Below are 24655 nucleotides of genomic sequence, written 5' to 3' on the forward strand. Positions count from 1 at the left end.
TAACATATAAAAGGAAAGCTGTTTAAAAGAGTTCTCTGGAAATGTTCTTTGAATCTGTCTTTCCTGCTCCGTACAGCTGCAGCTGTGGCTGCATGCAGGGGAGGAGAGTGTTTTCAAGACTGCTGTGTCACTGATGTATGCAGGTGTCAGGCTTACATTTTTAGTTGCACGCTCCAATGGTCAAGTTCTTTCATCTATTGACAATCCTTTTCAATTTCTCCAAATGTTTATGGAAATATTGACAGAACATTTCTAATGCTGACAAACTTCTTATGATCTGTTCAGTGCAAGCAGGCTGAAGGCAGCTCAGTGAATTGTCTTTCTTCTCATTGTTGCCATGGAGGGTTCATACCCCCCAAAGGCAGTGCCTACAGCCAGGACTTAGCCTGTCCAGTTTGTCACAGAGACATGAATGTGTTCCTTGGATGGCCAGAAGGGCACAAAATCTGCTCTGGGTTGGCAGCCTTCTCATCAGTTTCGTCACCTGTGCTCTGCCTTCCCTCAGGCCTGCTCATGCAATCCTCTTGGAAAGATTTGTTATGGCAGCCTTGCATCCTGTGGGCAACATGTGCTATTACCCATTTGGCTACTGGTTTGACCCTTCTTCAGCAGGGAAGAGAATACAGAACTGCTCTCTAGCTCCTCAGGGGCTGATGGCTGGCCCTGGGGCACAAGCCCAGAGGAGCTTGTGAGTGAAGGCACAACCTCCTGCAGCATCAGGATATGAGGTGCTTGATACAGGCCTGCTTTGTAGGGGGCTCAGCCTGCTTTGGCACAGCTGAGGGAGCTCACTGTACCCTCCACTAGTTTGGCTTCTGTGAGGTTTTATGTGAGATCTTCTTTGCTTCATGTACCCTCATCCTCAGCCTCTTTTTGAACTGGCACTTCCCTGCTGTTTCCCTGGACTGTTTGCATCTGACAGCTCAGCATGCTGCAGTAAAAGCAGGGAAGGATAAAGGCAAAAAACCCCTCTATAAAGTGGGTGGAAAACTGCTGAGCACTGTACAGGAAGCCTAGACAGTGAGCTGGAATAATAAACCGATGTGGGCAGCATGCACAGCCAAGATGCCTCACTCCTGGGAGTACAGCCTGGACTGGCCAGTCCGTAGGTGTGTCACAGTCCTTAGGAGCTCCTTGGCTCAGTGTCCTGTGGCTCTTGGTCCCAAGCAGATGTCTTCAATTCTGCATTTTGGAATATCTGAGTAGAACATGCAGAGATGAAAAAACTTCTGACAAAAAGAGGAAGTTTTCTCTAGCAGAGACAGTTTCTTCCTACCTTAGACACATTTTGTGTGTGCATAGACAGTTTTCCAATGTTTTTCTTTGGAAAACTGAATTTAAAGGGAAGACAGGCAATTCATTTATACAATAGAAATATTGGTAAGAGTCTGTTTCTAGAAATACAAATCCATTTCCTTTTCTGGGAAGCAAAAGGAAGCAGACTTGTACCTTTTGGTGTGAGTTTAACAGAATTGATGATTAATGCTGCTAATACTTCCCCTGTGTTCCCATGGGAACTCCCCTTAGCTGTCTCACTACTATTAAAGTACAAGTCTGCTCTTCAGGGTGCTTGTGGAACCAAGTAACAGTGGAGCTTTACTCAGACCCCCCCAAGGTAGCAGTGGTATGAACTAATTGCTGGAAGTAAGTTTGCTGTATGCAATACTGCGGATGTATGAAAGAAAAAAACAAACCTTGCTAAACTCTTGTTTTTAACTAACTCTCCACCCCCAAAGAAAATAGGCAATTTTCACTTTATTTCCTTAGAGGCCAGTGTAGAGCAGGAAAATATAATTTTCAACCAGGTTTTTGTATGATGTGCCAAAGCTTTAGGATCTAATGTTTGTACTGTGCTGTACCAGTGCATTTAGGACCTTGAGTTAGCCTTTTTTACCAGCTATTGAAGAGATGCTATAAATCTCCTAGATCCGAGTTTGATTCTTTTAGTTGGCACAGGAGGTAATACATCACTGTGCTGAAAAAAATAAAAGCCTTGGCCTTTTTTCTACTGATCTAGGTCACAATTGCAGGCAGCAATTTATCCTGCTGGATAAAAGAAAATGTGAATTTAAATGAATGCATTTTGTTGTTTCTGCCTGCTGAGTTCCATCTGTAACCCTTCTTGAGCTAGCATCCTAATGTAAAATCATAATTTTCTTTAGTACCAACACTTTACAGAAAATGGCACCAAGATAGTAAATGTCAACTGAACTTGAACTGTCCTTTGAAATCTGTGTAGATTAGCTGTTCAGGTGCTCTGTTGTTTCTTGCAGAATGGAAACTGGAGAACTTGAAGAGGCTTGATGTCAATCAGGTATCAAACACACCTAATTTAATAGTTCATAAGTTTTCCCCTTAAATTATGAGTTTTGCGTGATTTAAAGTAATTACTTAATTTGAGTGAATGATCACACCAATGTAACATTTCCCTAGAAACAGGAACCACAATAACATAATGAGGGTAAGTTTAAATTGCTTGTTGACAAGAAATTGACAGCTGCACAAACAACTTCTCCTGAAGATGGATTATTGCACCATTTATTTAAGCGATCCCACATGGCTGTAGGAAAAGTGCAGTACAATACACCAGGTCCCCCAAGCTGCTGTCATGAAATCAAAACCATTTCTTGCTATAGTGGTAAACTGTGGAGTTTTTTTTCATCTGTGATTGTGGCCCAAATATTTTGCAAGTTAGACAATTAGTCAAGGAAGAAAAGAATGTGAACAACTTTTCCATTGATCCTTAATCAGTCAAGCTTTTTTAAACGGTGGTGCTTCATCATCCTTCAAAAATCAATATATGAATAACAGACTCCAAACCTACTCAAACAAGGGAAATAATCTCATGCTAGAAGGTTCAAATTGGGAATGTTCTGGATCAACTGCCTTCAGCAAATCCCTGGTACAAAACTACAAAAAAAGATTAGTTTTCCTCTCAAGGTTGGTAGGAGTTATGGCAATGTTGTTTTGAGACTGTAAAGAAGAGTCTTGAATATTACTTTGCCCTGGATAATGGAGTTCCCAAGGACAGACAGAGCTTTTGTCCTGTAGTACACGTAGGATGATGGGTAAAAATAGCAAACAAGACTTCTAATTATCATTACACTCCACGTGTATTGTTCTCAACAAATAATGGTTTGGAGTCTGCTCAGTAGATCTGAGGCTGGAGTAGTGCCTGTGATTTCAGTGTAGTTTTTTCAGATTTATGCCTGAGAAACAAAGAATTTTGGTGTCTAGTTTTATATTAAAGGAAAATATAAACCTGGTAAGAGGCAGTGTTTATTATCACAAATAGAAGGAAATGATAACTTATTTCATGAGATGCTTTAGTGAAGATTGAAGGGCCTCTTGGAAGCCTGACTGGACATTAAAAAGCTGCAGAAACTCCCTCTGTAGGGGAGAAGATGAGCAATCTGCGCTGTAGAAGCATGGGATAAAGAATGTTGTGAAAAGCAGTATATCCAGAATACTGCTTAAAACTGTAAATATGGAATTAGTTCTTTTGGTCATATAAATAGCCATAAAAAGTGGTATGCCTCTCTGAGTGCAGTAAAGGAGCTGTTGAATTCCTGCAAATAAATACTGGGGTAGTTATAATTTGCCTTTTAAATGAAATGTATTTTTTCAAGCTTGCTCAGCAGCAGAGCTTCACATTTTGAATCTAATCACGCCATGACTACTAGAAACTAAAAACCCAAAAAACTGTAAAGGAGACGTGCGTGTATAACTTGGTGATATTACATAGTTATCTTTTGCATATGCAGATATGTTAAAATTAAGCTGAATTTATTATCTCTAGAGGCTGAAGCTATGTTAAAATGGAATGCTTCTGTTTGTACAGGCTGATATAGCACCACTGATGGCTTCCCTTATCGGTGTACCTTTCCCCCTGAACTCTGTGGTAAGAAGTACAGATGTTTTTCTATGTCATAAAAATCTGTTCACTATAAAGGAAGAGGTGCTAGGGGTGAGACTTGAGGTGTGTGAGGAGAAGGATTACAGATTTGTCAAAGTGCTATAGGGTGTGAAGACTGCTCGTAGTTTTAATTTTATGTGTGTATCTTTAGAGTACAAACTTAAATTTTTTTAATGTATTGTATAGGGCTTTTAATTGGAGAGGCAGCTGGTCCTTTTCTAAGCTGCAACTTTATACTCTTGAGCTATATAAGAGTTTTTTGTTGCTTTGTTTTTAGGGATGGTAAAAATGCAATATGGTTTGAATAACACATGATTTTGATCATGAAAGCTAAGCCTGTAAACAAGCCAGTTCCTGCAATTTAATATTCAATTATTTCTTGATTAAACTGGTGTACTTTCTTCAGATGTTATCTTGTGCCTCTAATTTAGTGAAGAGTGAGATGACTTTCTTTTAATTTCTTTCACGTATTATTACATAGTTCAAAAGTTGCCTCATAAATATTGAATTGACAATTAGCATTTCATTAGTGTGCTGTCACACTGCTAGTTTCACATATAAAACACCTATTTACAGCATATTTTTTGGAATATTTCTTCTGGGGACTCTGTCCAAGGAATTGTCCCCTTGTCCTGCACTCATTGCTGGTTATGTGAGGAAAGCTGCCCAACACAGGGTGGCATGGGAACTGCTCCCTTTCCTACCACAAGTACTGGATTGAGTCAGGCCCAGGTGAGGCTTTGGGTAGAAGACTGTTAGGGTTATCAAAAATGGCTTTTGATTAGAGGTTGAGTTTATATTATTTTATAGTATATAGTTTGGTAACAACTTCTGTTATTTATGCTTTTTGCATTCCTGTAGAAGCTGAGATATTACAAACAATCCCTACAATGTTGCAAATCTGTGTGAGAAGAGTAGAGTATATTCAAATAACATGAGTTATTTCAGCAGTAATTTGAAGTGTTCTTACTGCTTATTTGGCCAGCAATTCAGTTAAGAGAAATTCCTGTTATTTAATTTAATTTTTTTTTACTTATAATGTGTATTTTTCTTCCTCAGGGAACTCTACCTCTGGAGTATCTGAACACTAGTGCTCTTTTCAAAGCAGAGAGCATGTTTACCAATGCTGTTCAGGTTCTTGAGCAATTTAAGGTACTAAACATATGGTAAAAAAGCCCAACTTATTTGAATAATAGTTGTTGCTATGTGTAAGTAACTGTATGACTTACCATATCTATAGCGTGCCAAGTCGAAAGGATTAAAATTGAATGCACATTCATTTGATTGAATAGCTGTCAGACTTATCTGGGGAAGCTTGAAATACTTTAATAAAGAAGTTTGGTTGGCTTTTTCTAAGGAGAATGAATAACTTTTTTCTTGCATCTTAACAAAAATGGTGATGTTTATTGGTGTTAATGTAAATCTACTTGCAGTATATAGGTAGAATGCTGGTACCAGAGAAGGGAAATAATGCCTTGGCATTTGGGGCTGGGAGACAAGGCCTTAAATCAGGGTCACTACACAAACAGATCAGAAAGGTAAAAGGCTCCTGTGCATTAAAGAAATTAAATTAGTGGCCTAATTAACTTTTAGCTAATGCTGTTATATCTGTTGTTTTGCTTTGCAAATGTTCATCTCTGGTTCCTCTGTCTTGAATCATTTAATATTGGATATTACATTATGAGAACACATGAGTGGTCCAAATAAAAAAGGTTCTGTTTCACTAAGCAGTGGAGTGAGAAACTGTCCAAAATCCCAGTTTTGGCAAGGCACAGAAATACTCTGAAGGAAAATCATCCTCCACAGATAGAAGCTGAGACACAAAAGAACTGTTATCCTCTCTGGAAATTCCTGTCACAGTAGTGAAACAATGAACTAGCATGAGATGACATGCATGAGATCAGCACCTTCAGCATCTTCTGTCCCTTTGTGAATGCCAGCTTCACAAAGGTGTGGATACCAGGGTGGCAGTGTCAGCAGCAGAATCACTTTCAAAAATAAGGTGGAGAGATGGTGTGTTAACAGGGAGAGTAACTGGTGGGGTTGGATGTGAAGTTTGAAGCATGCAGATATGACCTCTGCAGTTGGAAGACCTCTGCTTTAAGCATTAAGGATGACTCAGATATTTTTCAGTTAAATTGGCATCTTGGAGATTATTTAAAAAAACGAAGTAGTTCTGCTTCTCCTTTCTTTTGAGCTTACTTTTGTTCTGTTGTTCTCTAGTGCTGGGTTATTCTTGTTGGCTTTTTTTTAGCATTGTATTGGAATGATCCTGTCTGCATTTCCTTTGAATTTCTTTTTTTCTCTGCTGAAGCAGAAGTAGACTGGCTTAGACATGCCAAGTGGATTTTTACTTTTCCTGTGATGGGCTGACCTGACCACAGTTTGTGCTCCCTGGAGATGATGTTGCCTCGGATGGATAGGATGAAATATGTGGGATCCTACTTCCAGCTGTCAGGTTTTACAAGTGGTGTGCTTAGGAAGTTCCTGACTGTACATTATGCCAGCAGTCAGACTTGAGTCAGCCAGCTGTAGGAGGCCTTAAATATGTTTTGGAGGACCTTGGACAAAGTATCTCTGATGGCATCAAAACCTTCTATTTTTGTCCATGTGCAGGTTAATTGATTTACAGCATTGCTTTGGCAGTGTTTGCTGCAGTGTACTGGTGCCTGTCTGGCAGAAATGGTGCTGGTTTCATTGAGGGTGGTTGTCACTGAAGCCTGGTTTCACTTCTATCCATGTCTTCCTTTTATCCTGGAAACTGTAGAAGGCCTTCTGAGAAAAGCAGGGGCTAGAGCATGGTTTATTTTATTTACTTTAGAGCAGGTCTGAGTTTGCAGGAGCTCAGAGGAGTTGTGCATACTGGAGTATAACACCCAGATATTGAGAGTGTGATTTCATTCCTTTTCCAAAGTCTTATACATCTTCTTTGATCTTTTGTAGTTTAATTCCTGATACAATTTTTAGTCTTGTTGCCACTTGCATGTAATGATTTAATGCTCTTTTATGCAGGTTAAGATGAGTCAGAAAAAAGAAACTACATTGTCAATTCTGTTCACACCATTCAAGTAAGTGTCTGTAAAAACTATGTATATTTTACCTGATTGTTTGTCTTACCACTTGCTTTGGTATTTCAGTGAGCTGCAACAACTCATTCAGTCTCTTAAGTCTTTTGTAGATGGAAGTGTTTATCTGCCTATGAAACTTTGCACTAGAACTCTATGTAATTACCTGCTTCTTCTCACCAGAACTTTAGGATGTAATTGGGATGATCCTGTCTGCATTTCCTTTGAATTTTCTTTTTCTCTGCTGAAGCAGAAGTAGACTGGCTTAGACATGCCAAATGGATTTTTACTTTTCCCGTGATGGACTGACCCATTTTAAAATCTATTCCTTACACTTTATTTTCCATTAAGGGTAATTTGTCTAGGCTTTTTTTGACACTATATATTGCACTGATTTTTTTTCTTGCTATACTTTGGGCATTTTTTCAGCATACTTTGGGAGATGCAAGTCCCTATATGGTCAGGAAGTGCCATCTGTTAATTTATATATATGTCTAAAAGTTGAACTAAGAATTGTTTCTTCTGTCATTTAAATGCCAATGAAGAATAAATAAAATACATTGCATCCAGAAAAGAAGCTTACAATGTTTAGCATTTGTGTTGCCTGGTCTTAGTGTTTCCAGGGCTGTTGAAGGAGTCTTTGTAGTGATTTGTGTATCTGGGAACTCTGCTCTAGTGTATGGAACAGTTATTGCTCCCCTCACCCTTCTGTCTTATCTAATTAAAGCTTCTTTTTCCTTTACCTTTCTTCTGTAGAGGTTTTTAAAAGCTTTGCCATGGGTGGATGTGATAGTGTACAGTTCTGCTCGCATTTGGTGGAGTGCTCCAAAAATGCCTTGTCACCAAGAGCAGCTGTTTTCCTTTGGGAACTAGAGCGCTGTTAATTAAGGTCTTTAAATCATAGCAGCAGTAAAACATACTTGAGTCGCTTCCTGTGAAGTATGTTTATTGTTAAAGATGATTGCTGTCTGTCAGAACAGGCAATTGCTGTGTTATTTTATACCTCTAGCTCCTTCAAAGGGAAAGGTTCAAGACAGTCTGTGAGACAAAAGTCAAGTTAATCCTGGGCACATAATGAATCCTTTAGAACAAATTCTGAATAACAATGACAGCTGCATTATCAAAGAATTTACTGATCTATGTGAAATAAAATGCCCATATGGAAAGGATGGATGGTTCTCTTTGATAAAATTAGTTTGATTTTGCAGCTCTTTCAATTTTACCTTTCCTTGAGAAATAAGACTGAGCCTATACGATAAGATGTGCTTTTATTAATGCTATAGATCTTTAAAGGATCTAAATATTACCAATTGCTTTATGGATTGCTTTTTTATGCTATGTTGGATTGATTTAAGTGGAAATACCAGAGACATTTATCACTTTGAAAATGCAGCTAAAATTTGGTATAAATATATTGTTACTTTGGTATGGTCCACTGCAAAAATAAGTTTATTTTCTTTAGATACTCTACAATTTTTTCTGAATCAAAATTTGGATTAATAGTTGTTCCAGGAAATGTTTTGATTTGAGACCAAAATAATTCCTTGGATGTGTGAGTGTCATGGCTGGAGTGATGCACCTCACTCATCAGAGAGAAGTGATTACTATTTCACAATGTTTGATAGGAAATGCCACAGCAGTTAGCAAGATTTAGTGTCAAGGTACACTTGATTATTTACTGCATAGAGGATGGGTCAGAAAAAGCTGTCATGGAGATCCTCCTGTTGAGTTGTGAGATGCAGAGAAGACCTCCTTAGAGTCTAACCTCCTTCTCAGAAGGAGTTTAGATGCAGCTGGGTCTAGAATTAGTTCCAGACTTGGTCAGTGGTTTTGAGGGAGGCAGGAATCCACTACCACAGTGAAATGCCTTACAGGAATGTTGTGGGGGTGAAGACTTTCTTTGTTGCTTCAGGATGATGCTGTTTATTCATGCTTGGAAAGCAGAAAAAGACTCACCATGGATGGTCACACACTAATGTAAATACTCACCCACAGTGTGCTGGGAGTAGTTTGGCCACATTCTGATTAGTCTTCACAGCTCTCCTTGACTTTCAAAACTTGGCTCATGTCTGGAAAGCTACCAAGGGATCTTGTCTAACCTCTTACTAATAGTTGGGATGAAGTGGTTGAACACAAACTTACTTTTAAACACATGAGTAACTTCCTAGCGCTCCAGCTTGCAGGAACCAAAGGAAGAGTGAAGGTAGTTTTAGGCATGACCTGTCTATAGATCCATCCCTCCTTTCACATGCAGATGACTGAATGTGTGTGCAATGAACACAAGCCTGAACTTCAGCTGCAGATACATGATCTGATGCATTACTATGAGGCAAACCACATCAGATAATCACACAAATTATGCTTGAATCTGAATGAGATAGAGAGGGAAAGGCATCCATCCCCTTCTGCTGTCTTTGTTGAGACACTTTTTTGGTGGTAGATAGAGGGTGTAGAAGGGTATGATTGCTTTTTCAGGTGAAGTTAAAAATGCTAAGGTGGGGACACCTACCTCCTGTCCAGAGCAAGTGAAATCCTGGTGTGCTGTGCTATGTTTCAGAGTCATTGGTATTTGTAGGGAGGTTGTGTTTCTGCAGAGCTGTATGCTATTGGGAGTTGTCAGCCCAGGTTTAGTGTCAGGTTTGACTCCTGATCTGTATTAACCTATGGTTGGCCTTACCTGCTGCTGCAGCTGAGCACAGTTCTGTGCTGTGTCTGCTCCTACTGTCCTTTCATTCAGACACAAATAACTTCTTCCACCTCTGTTCATTTTCAGTTGTTGTACAAAGGAATTATACTCATTTTTAATCCTTCTGGTGCCTGAAATATGTAACTTGAAGCTCAGAAAGTGTATGCTCCAACATATAATTCTTTTTTTCTTCATAGTTTATTGGAAGTTAGTGAAGGGTTATTCATGTCTGAAGTGCTTTGGAATCATGAAGTTACATAGAAAATTTTCAATTTTATTTTGTTTGTGAGTATTACAGATTTTGTGTTATTTCAGCAACTCGGTGACCTGAAAATCAACAAAGATATCTCTAAGAACTGAATTTCTTAAATTATTTAAAGATCTAGTTGAATAAAGTATAATAGAAAATGTAGATATGAGCTCCAGAAGAAATCTGAGTTTAGAATTTCAGATTGAGACATTCTGGTTTTAGAGGTGCAATTACTAATGAATATGTAGTTTACTGAGCAGGAGAGAGAGGAGGATATATTCACAATGTGTTCTGTAGAAATTGCAACTTAACAGAAACTTAACCTGGACTTAATTTTTTCGGTCAGAAATAGCATTAAAATGTTTGTTTTGACATTCTGAGGGAAAAATCCTGTTTTCTAGTTTGATTTTCAGGTGTTTTATTACTGAGTGAGTAGAAAACTGTTCATGACCTTCAGCTGCAATGACTCAAAAACTGGTGTTTGAGTTGTACATTGAATATATTGCACCAAAAGCATAAAGCTAGTATACAATATATATTTGTGGATAAAATAAGCCTGTTTTCAAAGTGTTGGCAACAGAGGAAGAATATTGAATTGATATAAAGCTTCTGATTTCTACAGGGAATCTCATCCCTAGCAGAAGTGTGGCTGGCACAGTGGACAGGAAATGAAGGAGGCCAGTAGATATGTGCCCTTTCCTACTTGGATCTAAATTGCATTTCTCTCTGAAATCCATCTGTCAGGTGTATAATGATGAGAAGGAGGATGGAGCTGATCATTGTGTTATGTGATAGAAACTTCAATAGTGTCTACTTGACCAGACTCGAGGTGGGTTAGAGTTTGAATAGCTCTATCTATTAATAAGGATGTGTCTGGCTGCCATTTTTGCTTTTTCAAAGTGCCTTCATCAAGGAACAAATCTGGGTAAAGTGTATCTTGAGGCTACTTGTGAAACTGTTGAGAATACATTTCAGAAACTCAGCTCCAAGTGTTTGATTCTGCAAGGCAAGGTGCAGTATCCCTTGCTGAGACTGAATACTTAACTGCAGTTCTAGTTGGATATATGAAAGAAGTTAGTATCTGAAATTTATTGCCTTCCCACTTCCTTTCTCTCCCTACCTTATTTTCCCAACTACAAAAGACATATTTTCAAAAACCATTTGCTTAGCAAAGTCAGAGGCTTTTCTCAGAATTCTGAGAAGAAAAGCACACTGCTTTGACCTTTATGTGTGAGAAAAGGAGGTGCCAAGGTACCAGATGCTTTGAAGGAAGTGAGAGGACAAATTTGAAGACTGCTGACAGAGGAAAACTGATGTCCAGGATAGTTCACTATCTTAGCTTTCTGACCATTTGATGCACCTTAGGGCAACTGCCAAGCTGGCACAGCTCAAAGACCAGTGTGCCAAGGGGCCAGATGCTACTGTTGCAAAATCATTCCCAAAGTTGGCATCTCTGGCCTGTGGAAGTAATCCTGCAAGAAGTATCAGAAGGACAGGGTGGTATGGTGAGTAAATGGTGCATCACTGTTGCCCTAAAAGCTGCGAAACCAATTAGTGCAATTTTATTGTCCCAAGAGGTACAAGAGATTTCAGATAATTACATAAAAGCACAAGAGTCCTTTTGCATAGTCCTGGTGTATCCAATGCTTTCAGGTATGGCTGTGCTTCCAGCTGGTCAGGTTCTGGTCCCTCACAGTAAGGTAGCAGGAGCAGTAGTTTAAGAACCACCATCTTCAGAAAAAAATCCAAGGGATGAACACCTAAACTATAATCAGTGCTTGCTTACCACTAGCTCTGCTTTTTTGTTGAATGTCTTGAAGTTTTTATCAATAATGGTTGGGGTTTTTTTATCAGGAAATAGAACCTTGACTTTAAATAAGAAACTTGAGCTATCTTCTCATATATGAAAAATCCTGTACCACCTTATGCTGCATTTTTAAAGTAACCTAATTGTCTGAATACTACATATTAATCATACCAAATAATTACTTTTGTGTGCATAATCAAGTTATAACTTGCATATTTATGTAGACCGTCACTGCATTTTTAATGTGCAGTGTACATTTATTAAATAAAAATGTATTTTTCACCATATGAAAATGTAACTCTTCCTTTGCTCTATCCTCTAGTATGAATTGAGATATAACTCCCTTAAACATTTGTATGGACTTGGTGCAAGGAAGTATCAATCATGTAGAGGCTGTGTCTTTCCACATAATTGCCCATTATGTATTTTGTCAGTGATAGAAAAGAAAATAGAGTGTAGAGTGTCTTTGAAGATTACAGAAACTTCAAAAAACTGCCTTGTGCAAAAATACCTCTCTTTTCTTCCTTTCTCTGATGACTGGAGATACAGTACTATATTGTTCCCTCTGTCTGATGGCCTTTCAAAACTTAAATAATAGATATTCCCACAAAATTGACATTTGGATCAAAGTGAAGCAGGTGATTTCTTTTCCACTATTGAGCAAGGCAGGGTTCCTTAAGATGTCAGTACATCCTTTGAAACATACTATTTTTGTTTTGCTTAAATAAATTACTTTTATTGAAATAACTGGTAATATGTAAGGTATTTGTGATATATGTGATAATGCTTGCAAGAGCAAACATTTAGCTTTGAATGCCAAGAGGAAAAGGGTGAAAATATTGCAGTAGGTAAGAATAGTCTAATAGTGATCATTCTCCCTGCATGTTTGTTGGAATGCTTTGTGTCTTCAGAGGACCTTTTATTTAGCAGAAGCACTAATTTAGCTGCAGAGATTTCAGCCCCTTCATCCTGTAGTCAAGAATGAAGGACCAGCGGCTTCTATCAATTCCAAGTGAACCCTGCAAAGGCAGGCAGCCTTTTCCTGTCTCTACTTTGTCCCCATTGTGTTATCAGGTGTGAATCCAGGCATAAGGGATTGCTGGTAGAAGCTGGTCAGTGTGGGCACCTTTTGCCAGCTGGTGTTGGGAGGCAGACTGGCAGCCCTCTCCCCTTCACCCTTGGCTTTAAGGACATGTGTATATACATCAAAAAATAGAACTGCAGTGCTGTAGAGACAAAGTGCTCAAATGAAAATAATGGCTTTCTATTATTTTTTACAAATAATAGAATTTATATTTAAATATAAATAGTTTAAATAGTTAAGGTATTATCTCTTCAGGGAGAAATCAATGCTTGTTCTTTGGCAAAAATGTCAGCTTCTCTCACACTGAATGGGCCATGTCTGAAGCACACTGCTGCTCAGGGAGGATGCAATCCTCTCAGAAGGCAGACATCCTGCTGGTCTTGAGTTTCAGCAGTGCACTCTGAAGCTTTTAGTTTGTACATGTGAAGCTAACTGGCTTCTGCACAGGAGGACTGGATGTAATTGGATTTACTATCAAGTAGGAAGTAGGTAAGGTCTTAAGAAGGAGCTAAAAGGCTGGTATATAAGATAAAATATCACAAGATTAATGTATATTTCTCTATTGCCTTGTATTATAAATCCTTTTGCCCTTTTCGTGGAACTTGTGAGGCTTTGTGCAATGAGGGTGAGGGAGGATTTCCAGCAGGTGGTAGGAGGGGATGGACAGAGAATGCTCTGCTCTGGGGTGTGAGGTGAGGGGCAGAATACAGGACTCTTTCTGGATCACAGTAAGAAAAGCCCAATTACAAATAGCTTAATAAAGTAGCTGTTGTAATAATAGGAAATGAACAGAAGAAAACAGCAATTAAACCATACATCCCTTCAGATGCTGGGCACCCTATGTTGTGGAGCGTGGGATCAGTTTTCTGATGGTGCCACACAGATGCTGGCTGTGGAGGCATTCCCTTGTATTGCTCATTCAAGCTGCTATGTGATTTTCAATCAAGAAATCAACCCTGGTGATAATTTCTACTGTCAGACAGAAAGGAGGTTCACATGAGAACTTCTTGCAGCTCTTACATACATGAGGACAGGCAGGCAGTGTAATCCCTGTTACAGAGTGGGAATTGCCTGCAGGCTGCTCTGTTCCTCCCAGCTGACTGGGTCTGTCCCTTGGCCAAGGTATTTGGGCACCACATTCCTGGGCCTGCATAGGGTATGTGGATCAGTGACTCCTTGATGTGCAATGGTCTCCTGGTTAGGATCAGTATGGGTGGTCTCCCAGACATGTTTTGGTGGCCATGGGGCCCTGCTGGTAGGTACTTGCACAACACAAGCTGCCTGCGCTGGATGCAGCTGCTTCAAAAATGGTCGCTGTGGTTTAGGATGGGCATGTAGGATTGTGGAGCAGAAGAGGAGCTGTGGTGTTAACACTATATAGCCACAACACTGCAGATACCTAGATCCAGCTCATTGTCATAAATCATACATAAGTCATTGACATAAATCATCATGTATCTTGCAGAGGTGAGGACTCACTTGCAGCATTGGCAGGGTGTTGTTATGGACAGTCAGCACATATCCCTCCCCTGTAGTACTAAAATAGAAGGGACTTTAAAAATGGTGCCTTTCTTTTCCTTCAAGGATCTTCCACCTTTCCTGAAAAGCAGTTTCCCTTTCCAAGGCTGCGGCATCATTTCCTGCTATGGCTTTCTGGACAAACCCCCTGCCCCTGGAAGATCCCTGCATCCAGCTTCTCAGTTCTGCTTTAAGGGGACCAAAGGGACAGTTTTGGAGTGTGGTCTCCTCCCTTCTGGCCTCTGCTTCTCTGAAGCTCTTGCCATAGTAGTTTACATGCAAAATATGCTGTGTGCAGCCCAGTTACCTTAATTGCTTCTCTGTTCAGTGAATTGGCAGCTGGCAGTTTAGTTGTCAGCTCCTTTTTCTCTCATCTTTGTTATCTAAGGGATTTACATAAATATCCTAAGGCACTATGCTGTTGAATATGCTACATCAGGGATTCTGATTTGTGAATATTAAAGGCTATTTTAATTCCTGAGACTTGACAGTCCACGGTTAGAGCATTAGCAGTCAGACCATTTCCTGCGGCTTCACTGATGTCCCGCTGTCCTCTTCTGCATGTTTGTGAATCTGATGAATACAAAAGCATAGATGTACTGACAGGCTTCTGCAATGTGTCAGTAAATAGACTTTTTGCTACCTTTGGCCTGTGGAAGTGTGTGTGCCCATCTTTCATTTCCTTATGCTTTAAAGAACAAAAACCTCGGAACTTAAAAACTGGAGCCTCTTATTGACTCCTCTTATTGACTTTCTCATCCTTTTCTTCCTTTTGGAGTGCTAGCAGTGCTTTTTAATGCTTCTTAAAAGAAAAGGATAACTGAGTTGCAAAAATAACTTACTACAACCCTACAACTAGACTACCTGACTAAAAATTTAACACAGTAGTCAGAAAACCCAGAAATACAAAAATCCACTTGAAATTTAGACCCTCCAAAACTGAAAGTCCTGACAGTGGAACAGCAGGAAGAAAGGCATTAGAAAGGCATTTCCCATTAAGTTGGGAAAGGGAATATTGTGGGTTCTGGGCTTTATGAAGCTCTAGTAAACCCTTTAGTGTAAGTTTATGTAGAGCACATTTTCTTTTAAAAAGCATAACTGTAGTATAGTAATACTATGGCTGTAATTTTTAAAATCTGTAATCAGCATGCATCTTCTAATTATCAAAATGATGGTTTTTAGGACTTGCCTCTTTTAGCAGCTTACCTGAAAATATTTTAGTAAACAAGTAAAATTAAGGCCATCTAAACAGATTAAGGATCACTGATTTACCCATCAAATTGTTTAGTCTTTGAAACTTCGCTCTTTGATCAGAACTAAAATGTATGCAAAGGATTGTCTCTTTATCTCACTATGTGCTTTCAGTCTGTCTTTGGCAGATACTATAAAACAGTTCTTTTTTTCCAAAAAGGCACATCTGAAGAACTGGAATTGAATGCATTTTGAAAATGGGAAAAAATTGGCTTCTGGCCATTAAAATTCATGTAAACAGGTAATTTGGTGAGGTCCATAGAATTGTAATAGCTTTCTTTTTCCTGATCATTGCCCCAGGTAACATCACGTACTCTGTATTGCACAGCAAGTTCAACAGAAAGGAAATATCATGGTTCCAGAGTTTGATTTATGAAACATTTATTTGGTCAATTTTTTTCATATTTTGTTGAATGAACTTAAGTGTTTGCATCATTTGCCATTCATTGTCTTTGTGATTGTTCTTTGTTGTTAATGAAGTGGGAAAGTTTTCTCTTATGCATTTTATTCTGCCCCTACAAGACTCTGCACAGTACTTTGAAAAGTAAACAGGAAGCAAGAAACAGGGGAATTACAAAGTTGGGTTCATTTGAGATTGCACTGTCACCACCATAAAGTCTCTGCACTCATGGGTTGCCAACTGGAGTGAATTTGTTGTAGAACAGAAATAGATGTGCAGTCATGTTTCTGTCACATTAACAGTGTTGAATGCAGACAGATCTGTGTCTCTACTCTGCCATTACCCACCTGATGCTTTCTCAGGTACCATCCTGTTGAGCACTGGAAGTGCTTGAAGGCAGCTCTCCTGGAGGATTGCATTTTTGAAGCCTGTTGTTGCACTGGCTCAGTTGCTATTGAATAGCAGCCCTGCAAAAGCATCAGGCCAGTCTTACATCTGCATTTTCAAGATGGCATTTTGCCAGCAGTGGATCAAATTATTGCTTTGTGGATCAAAGCCAAAATAGTGGGTCTTGTAAGTACTATTTCAGCTGCTTGCAGGGCTGCTGGAGTGGAAGCCATCCATCTCTGCAGTATGGTCCTCTCAGGGAGTGGTGTGTGGCAACACAGTTTGAATTTACTCAGCTGATTGTGTTGCTGGCAGTTTTCTCCCATGGGGAGAGAGCAGAGAGGCCCTGGCACCTGCCCCATGCAGTGTCTGGATGGCAGAGGCCTTGATGCTCTGCAGGATGGGTGGTGCCCAACTTTATCCTGGCTGATTTATTTCAGGTACCAGGGATGATCTTTCTGGAGAAGAGGACAAGAAGCTGTAATTATTCAGCATTTTGGCAGATGTTGCTAGAGTTGTTTGGACAGTGTCAGTCTGACTCTTTTGCTGCTAGCAATTCTGGAGTTAGGAATTTCATAGCAAAGCATGTGAGAAGCTCTGCTTTATGTGGTGTTCAAAAGAAGGTCACCTATACAAAATCCTATCATGCTATATTCAAATGGCCTTGATCCATCATGGGGTAGTCACAGGGGTCTAGGGATGTGTGTTCATGTCCTTCAGCTTTTTAGTTTTGCATCAACAGGAGGAGCAGGTGCTTACCTCTCCATCTCCCAAATAGCCAAAATGAAAAAGTTTTAGAAGACTGCTGAACAGCTACTTCTGATTTGCTGCTGTATAAGGGTCATAGAAATGTGATCACTGTCTTTTGCAAATCTTGCACTCTCAAAGGGTTGTAGGATGTACAGTATTTCCTTTTTTTCTGATGGAGAGAGTGAAAAGGCAGTGATGGAAGGGTGTAGATATGCATGAGCTGACATAAGTGCATGAGGTTTGTGAGTGTGTGTAGGTAAGCAGCTGAAATGAATTTGTTTTCATCTGACAATGAGCTAGGCAAAGATCTTAGTCTTTCTCTTGTACATTTCATCTACAGGTCTGTGGTGCTTCCTTGGCTTTCATTACTAAATCTGAATCATTATAAGTGTTCAACTAATACAGACACGAAGGGGTTACTTTTTATAGCAGAATTCTGGAAAATGTACTGTGCAATAAAATTACCATAAATCTTTACCCAAATAACCAGGCATAATAAAATTAACAAACTAGCAGTGGTGGATACAGATCTATTTGCAAGGCATCTCCTTCTGTTTTGAGAGGTTTTATTTCCTGATTTGTCTGCAGCATGCTACCTGTGCCATTGGGGATGGTAATTTCTGTAGTGTGATGATAAACAAGACTCATGGGCCAAAGAGAGATCCCTTTGACATTGCTATGGTGAATGTACTTCATCAGAGTCTTGTTGTGAATTGCTGTCAAATAGCTTAGCTTATGTGAAGCATGAATGATGTGCTGGAAAGATTAATTTTGTCAGGTATACCTATGACAAGGGTAACTAACATCTCAGAAGGGAGAGTTTACAAGCACTTGCATGATTAGCCCAATCATCTTGTTTCATAATTAATTACATTTATTCATGGATGAAGCTGTGATTTCTCTCTGGAACCAGGAAGTTAATCTCTGATAGCCATAATGAAAAATAAAATGACTCTTCCAGAACCACCATCATTTTCTGTCAAGAATTTAATCTTAAGTCTTTAGAATCCCGATAGTATTGTGAATGCATGTTTGTTTATAATCTATGTGATCATGGAATTCTTGTTTTTTCTTTCAAGTTAAACCACTGAGTACTACCCTTTTCAGCGCATGTGTTTTGCAATACTTTTAAGAAAAGGAGGACAGAGTTGAGTCTACTGCTAAATTCTCTTTGTGTGTGCCTCTTAATAGGACAGGTATTTTTGTGTTATGGAAAAAGTCCTCAGATTTTGCTAGGCAAGACTATTCATCTTGAATTTGTTAGAATTGGATTTTGATGGTGGATAGCTGGCAAGAGCATATACACATACACCCTAGGTTTCCTTCTAGAATTGAAAATATTTCTAATAATGATCAGTAAATTCACTTCATTGCTATTAATATTAATTGCATGGATATGTTTATTAAGTGACCTTGAGAATACATTGACATTTGCTAGTGCCTCTGGGATGCTCTGCAACAGGGAAAAGCTCTGATCAGTTTATTATTTCCTAACACTGTCTTCTGCTGGAGACCTTTAAAATAATTTAAGTTAAAATCTAATGCTACACACAGATCAAGCATTAACTTCTCAGATTTAAATTTTCAGTGTGGTTTTGGTTTTTGGTAAGTCTTGTAGATTTTATAGAATCACCATTTCTAAAGTCCATGAGTTTTTTCATAGGCAACTTTCCACTTCTGTTAATGGCTCATGTTTGTCTCTTTATGCTTTCTGCTACATCTAGATTTCTTTTAAATCTCTCATCTACTTTGTCAGCTTCAGGAAGTGAATCAGTGTCCTCAATGGATGATAAATTGCTTATGGTGAACTATGCCCATTCTTGAATTGAGGAATCATCAGCATATTTGGTAACCTTTTTAGACTGGTATAAAATACAAAAATTCTTTAATAACTTCTTTTCTTTTTTGTTTAATACAGAGATAAAAAATATCTTAAGATGATCATTCCTTGCATTTTCATAATAATATATGATTAGTCCTTAGTTTCTGGTGAATTCATAAATTTTACAAAAGCAATTGTTAGACAATTGTAAATTCAACCTCTTGAAAATTTTGTATATGGAAGTAAGGTAATATGTGTGTTATGATGTTAGCTATTGAAAATTAACATTGCACCTGCCAATGGTAACCCAATTTGACAAAATAATTGCTTTCAGTGTTTGGCTTAGTCAAAATTTTACTGTTTGAAAACCCTGTTTATTCTGTTACACCATCCATGTACAGAGACCCTAGGTGCTGTCCTCTCAGAAGGAATAGGTGAAGACTATTGTTCATTAATAATATAAGGATTCAGTGAGAATAAAAAGATAATAAGTGGGTTATGGCTAAATGACTAAAGATGTGAAGTAAAATATGATTTTGGCTTGGAAGAAATTTGCATTGAATTTGACAAGGATAGAATTTGCAGATAACAGTGTGTGTAAAACAATAAAAATGAGCCAGGGAACATAGGAACAACTTGAATGTGTTAAAGTTTCTGAATATTTATTCCATATTTTTAAAAAATTCTTACCTAAAAGCTAAGGTATCTCTTATTTTTTTCCTCCCCCTATTTTTTTCCTCTCCTACTATTCCTCCTCCTATTATTACACATGGTGAAATTCCCATCTTGAGTGGATGTTTTGCTCCCTTTCCCCTACCAAACAACTTAGCAAAATCTGAAAGCCACAGATTTCCTTGAGGCAGGGCTTGGGGTCTGGTTTGCCTCCTTTAGGAATTGTTTCTGATTGTAGCCCTCAGCCTGTGGAGGTGTAAGGTTGGCTTCCATAGAGACGTATCATGAAGGTGCAGAAACAACCAACATTCACTTTGCTATTTTTCAAGTCTGGTTTCTAAAATCCTCTGTTTTCCCATCAAAGTTAAGGTGATCAAACTCTTACCATGACCTTGTGATTATCTTTTTATCCCTTTTTCCTCTTCAATGGGACCTCTTTCTTCCTACTTGTTTATACATACCACCCTTCAATTCTTTTCTAGATTGAAGAGATAAACATTTTCTTAATACAGGTACTACTCTACAGGTAATACTCTTCTCAAAAGTAAGATTAATTGCTGTTCCAATTATTCAGTGTTTTGGAAGATTCCTGCATGATACTACTCTGCTCTGAACTTAATGAAATAGCATCAAAATATACCAGGATGTTACTACTACTAAAATTCAGGTTGTTCAGGCACAGAATACTTGCAATGTATTTCATGCCTCAAAGGATGGTGTGTATGTATTGCTTATGTATCTGTTAAGTGCTGTATCAGCCTATAGACTGGGTTGTAGGCAAAAGTAATTCATGGCTGTTTGGGAGCTGCAGGAATGAGCATTTCCATGCAGCAGCTGCTTGAAATCAAGACTTGCCCCCGTGGTTCAGCTGAGTGACCACATGGGCAGCTGCTGATGGTTTAAATGGTGGGAGTGACCTGATTTGGTACTGCCTGAAACATGAGGTTGGTGGTTGTCAATGAGGCATGGGAAGGAGCAGGAGGCAGGCAGGCAAGCAACTGGACCATCTTGTGCCATGGATGTTGAGAGCTGGTGCTGTGCCACTGCCATGTGTGAAGGAACCTGCAGTATGAATTTCCTGGCTGTCAGAGAGCTGTGGCCCATGGTGGTTTGCTGTGGTGCCAAGAACGGCAGGGACTGTGTTATGGCTTATAACTTATCCATATAACTTATGTGCCTTGTAACTTACCCGGGCTAAGTCTGGGATTCTCCGGCTTGCTGCTGTCCCTAAATGTGGAAAGAAAATGGTACAGGAGAAACAGCTCCTTCTGCCTTCATTGGGTGGAGTTTGGTCGACTGGCTTTTTTGTCCTGGTTGCTGCTTTCTGTAAGGGAAGAATGGTAGCAATTGTTTTGGTTGATGATGAGATTCATTAAAACCAAAGAGATTTTTATCACTGACCTCAGTGTAGCCAGGTAACTGTGTTATCCCCTGCTCTGGGGATTCGGCTAATAGCTCCTTGAGTAACAGGAGACACAGTCATACTCTTCCAAGAGAAGCTTGTTAGGTATCGTCTACTGTTAACATGGAACATGAGCAAATCACTCAGTGCTGTCTTATCAACTGCTTACAGCCATATTCAAATCAATTAAATTGCTTAATTTTTCTATGTGCCATGCTTCCTGTCCAGAGCAATGGTCAATAATAATGCACAAGGGAAATAGTTCTCAGCAGTATTAGATGGGATCAGCTACATAAAAGTAATGTCTATTAATGCAGCAATTTTGAGATAAGTTAAAAAGCAGCTGTGTTGACACATGTGAAGATGAATGCAGAGGAATAGATTAGTCTCAATTACCTAATTGCTTCTAATGATGTTCAGAATATATTGGTTTCATTACAGAATAATTATTTTAATTGCAAAGTTAATTTTTTCTGTTCATGAAAAGGAGAAATGTTAATATCTCTTTATATTGTTGTACAGACCACTTTCTGCTTCTGAACAGATCAACTATTTAAAAAAAATAAGACTATATATTGAGCAGCAGAAGTATGATGAAGCGGTAAGTCTGGTTTTGCTATATGTAAATATTTTTTTCTTTAAATTGAAATTAACTGAGAAATAAAACGTTTTTCATCCTCATGATACACATTTCATTAACTCAAAACCCCACTGTTAGTCTTCAAAATTTTACAATTTGATACTAATTCTAATAAGTAATACTGACTTGCTGTATTTTTTTTCATACTTCTTAAACTGTTTGTTACTATTTGATAGTATGACACACAGTGTGTGTTTTTATTTTCCACCCTAGAAAAGGGTAAATTGAGAGATAAACTGAGGAATCTAGTTCATGTTTGCACTACTTAGACTGCTAGTTTCATGAAAAAAGTCTGGTATCTTGCTCCATCATAGATCCTGCTTTACCTAATCTTTTTTTTTTTTTTTTACCTGAACCAGTTGTGCTTGGTTTTACTTTCACATTTCAGTGTGTCAGACTGGCAGCCATACATAGAATTATGCTTCTCAGTTCTAGTATTACTTTCCTAAGCATTTGCCAACACTCACTGTGTGGTGGGGTACTTGATAGGTGCAGTTCACCAATGCTTGTATTCTGATGTTTGCAGAAGGAATTTGTAGAGTTAAATAATACCAAGAAGTCTTCCATTTTAACAGATGTGGTTTGGTCATTGACTTCTGTGTTAAAAAGTGTGAAAATATTGAATATATAAGATTATATTTAACCTGCCAGGCGCAAGGAAGACTTCCATTGTGTGCTGGGGTTCAGTTCTTTTTTCCTAATACGATTCTTAGGGTAATTTATTACTATTTTATGCATAGGACAGCTAAATCTATTTTATGCCTTTTTACTTGTTTTGTTGTAAATTGGAAACCATTCAGCTTAAATAAATTGATCCATTTTGCTGTAGGAGAAAGTTTTCTTTTTGGTTTTTTAATACTTAGTTGTCACATTTACTGATAGCAGACATTTTATGCATTTCAGGAGTAGAACTTGTGATTTTTGTATTGTTGCTTATATGTAAATTTTACTTCTTGTTTATTTGAGTGCTCCAGGTGTTCAAGTTCACTCTTGATCACTCACACATCAGACTTGTGCCTGTGCCTTGGTTATCCTCAGCATCCTGTATTGCAATGCAGAAAAGGTTCTTCCATTCCCGGAACCTGGGGTTTGGATGATTGTTTGCCTGAACCTTGCAACTCCTTTGCATTGAAAATATGCACTCAGAATTGTATAGAATAGAAGAATTGTATAGAATAGATGTCTTTTGGGGTGAATTGTCTACTGGCAGACTTGTGATTTCTTCAGTAGTTGCTGTACCTTTTCCTGACTTTGTTTTTGTTGAATCCCAGTCGGATACCTGCACATATAAAAAGCTTCATTGTGTATTCATTGTTCACCTTGTTACTGTACTCTTCCAAATTGCATGGATGAGCTTCCCATCTTTGGGTAAATCACAGCACAGCCAAATGGCATAGTGGGAAAACCCACGGTCTTTATTATGGTGTCTCCCCAGTGGAGGTACTGAGTGAGGGCACCTGTGATTAGACTGGGTACAACCCTTCTTGTTTCCAAATGATTTACATCCTGAGAGCTACAAGCAGCTGCTCTGTAAATGCATCTGGGACTCCACTTTAGTCTCTGAATTCGCTGCTGGTTCTTGTGGTATCAGGTACTACTGAAGTAGAGGACATCAAAACCCAGGCAGGGAATACTTCAGGCTATGGAGAGTGACCATGTTTCAGCTGCATCTATAATCCTCCCCCTGTGAAAATGTGCCTTCGGGAGCACATGACTGATTTTTAAGGGGATAACTTAAACTGGAGTATGTACAGTCAAATATTTGTGGGAAAACCAAATGGCATGCATGGTAGCAGGTGATGTTCAAGGTGTGCTGTCTGTGTGGCATTCACCTTCTAACCACTGTCATGGCCAGGGAGGATGGTGAAGGAGCCAGGTGATGGTTGATTTGATATCCAGCAGGAGTCCCAAGCAGTGTTGGTGCTGGCCAAAACACTACCTGAGCATGGAGAGGACACACGTGCCAGGAGTGGTAGAGATGCTTCAGCTCCAGTTGCTGTCACTTAGGTTGATATGGGGAATGGGGAGTTCACATTCTTCTAATATGTTACTTGAATATTTTGTCTGCCTCCAGGTATCCCTGTGCAAAACTCTGATTAACCTTGCTTTGGAAGGCTTGTCTTACTACCACACCTATGATAGATTATTCCTGGGTCTGAGCATTGCAGTGAGTTTTGTGGGCTGGACAACTTATGTGATTTTGGTCATTATCAAGGCCCATACCAATTTGACCAAGACTGTCCCAGCTAATAAAAAGGTAGGTTTGAAGCATTCCATTATTTTTTTTCTATCAGTTTTCAGTATTACATGTATGCTAAGTGACTGTGTGCAGGATAAATTGAATACCTTATACTTCCTTTGACTTAATGTGGAAACTGGCAAGCTGTTGAGTTTTCCAGCTGCTGTGATCCTCTGTGGTGTTGCTGTTAAGTCCAGTGATTAGGATCAGTATTCCTAAGATGTGTAAGTCTGCATGTGCTGCTTCATTTTTTCTTCCTACAGCTGTCCGTTTGAGATGCTAATGCAAGTGTGAGAAAACACAGTGATTTAAAACTATTAAAGGGTCTGTATTTAACTGGGTTTAGTTTTCCCAGGTTTCATTTTCAGTATTAACAGCACTCTGTTGTAATGATAATTGTTTGGAAGACTACAGATTTCAGGCTTCCAGTTTCATTGATGTTTCTTCACTGTAAGGACAGAAGAAACCCCAGCATGTAAATAATTTTATTCCTTCCCTCTTTGGTAATTTTACATCTGTTCTCAGAAACTGTGCAGTCCAATCATGGCATTTTTAAAATGTGTAGCCTGTTTTGATAGCAGGTGAACTTTGGTTTCACAAAATAGTGTGCTCACTTGCTTTTTGTGATTTGCAAGTGTGCAGAAGACATTAAAGATGAAGGAAGCTCTTTTTGACTAGATTATTATGGTTTGATTTTTCACAAAGTATAAAATCCTAAGAATTTATTTTCAGTCATTCATCAGGAAAAGAGACCTCAAAAAGGCAA

The 24655-nt window shown here is 38.8% G+C and overlaps 1 protein-coding gene across 2 annotated transcripts in view; it reads left to right on the forward strand.

The window, feature by feature from the left end:
• PIGN (phosphatidylinositol glycan anchor biosynthesis class N) overlaps positions 1–24655 on the forward strand; it is a 100818-nt gene that overhangs the window by 39474 nt on the left and 36689 nt on the right. For both annotated transcript variants that reach the window (XM_066545614.1, XM_066545620.1), the window contains exons 9-14: positions 2274–2314; positions 3842–3901; positions 4976–5068; positions 6929–6984; positions 21533–21611; positions 23725–23907. In XM_066545614.1, coding sequence (XP_066401711.1) covers positions 2274–2314; positions 3842–3901; positions 4976–5068; positions 6929–6984; positions 21533–21611; positions 23725–23907 — 512 coding nt within the window. The remainder of the gene's footprint in view (positions 1–2273; positions 2315–3841; positions 3902–4975; positions 5069–6928; positions 6985–21532; positions 21612–23724; positions 23908–24655) is intronic.

The sequence above is a fragment of the Molothrus aeneus genome, chromosome 1 (genome assembly GCF_037042795.1).
Source record: "Molothrus aeneus isolate 106 chromosome 1, BPBGC_Maene_1.0, whole genome shotgun sequence".
NCBI classification, from domain to species: domain Eukaryota; kingdom Metazoa; phylum Chordata; class Aves; order Passeriformes; family Icteridae; genus Molothrus; species Molothrus aeneus.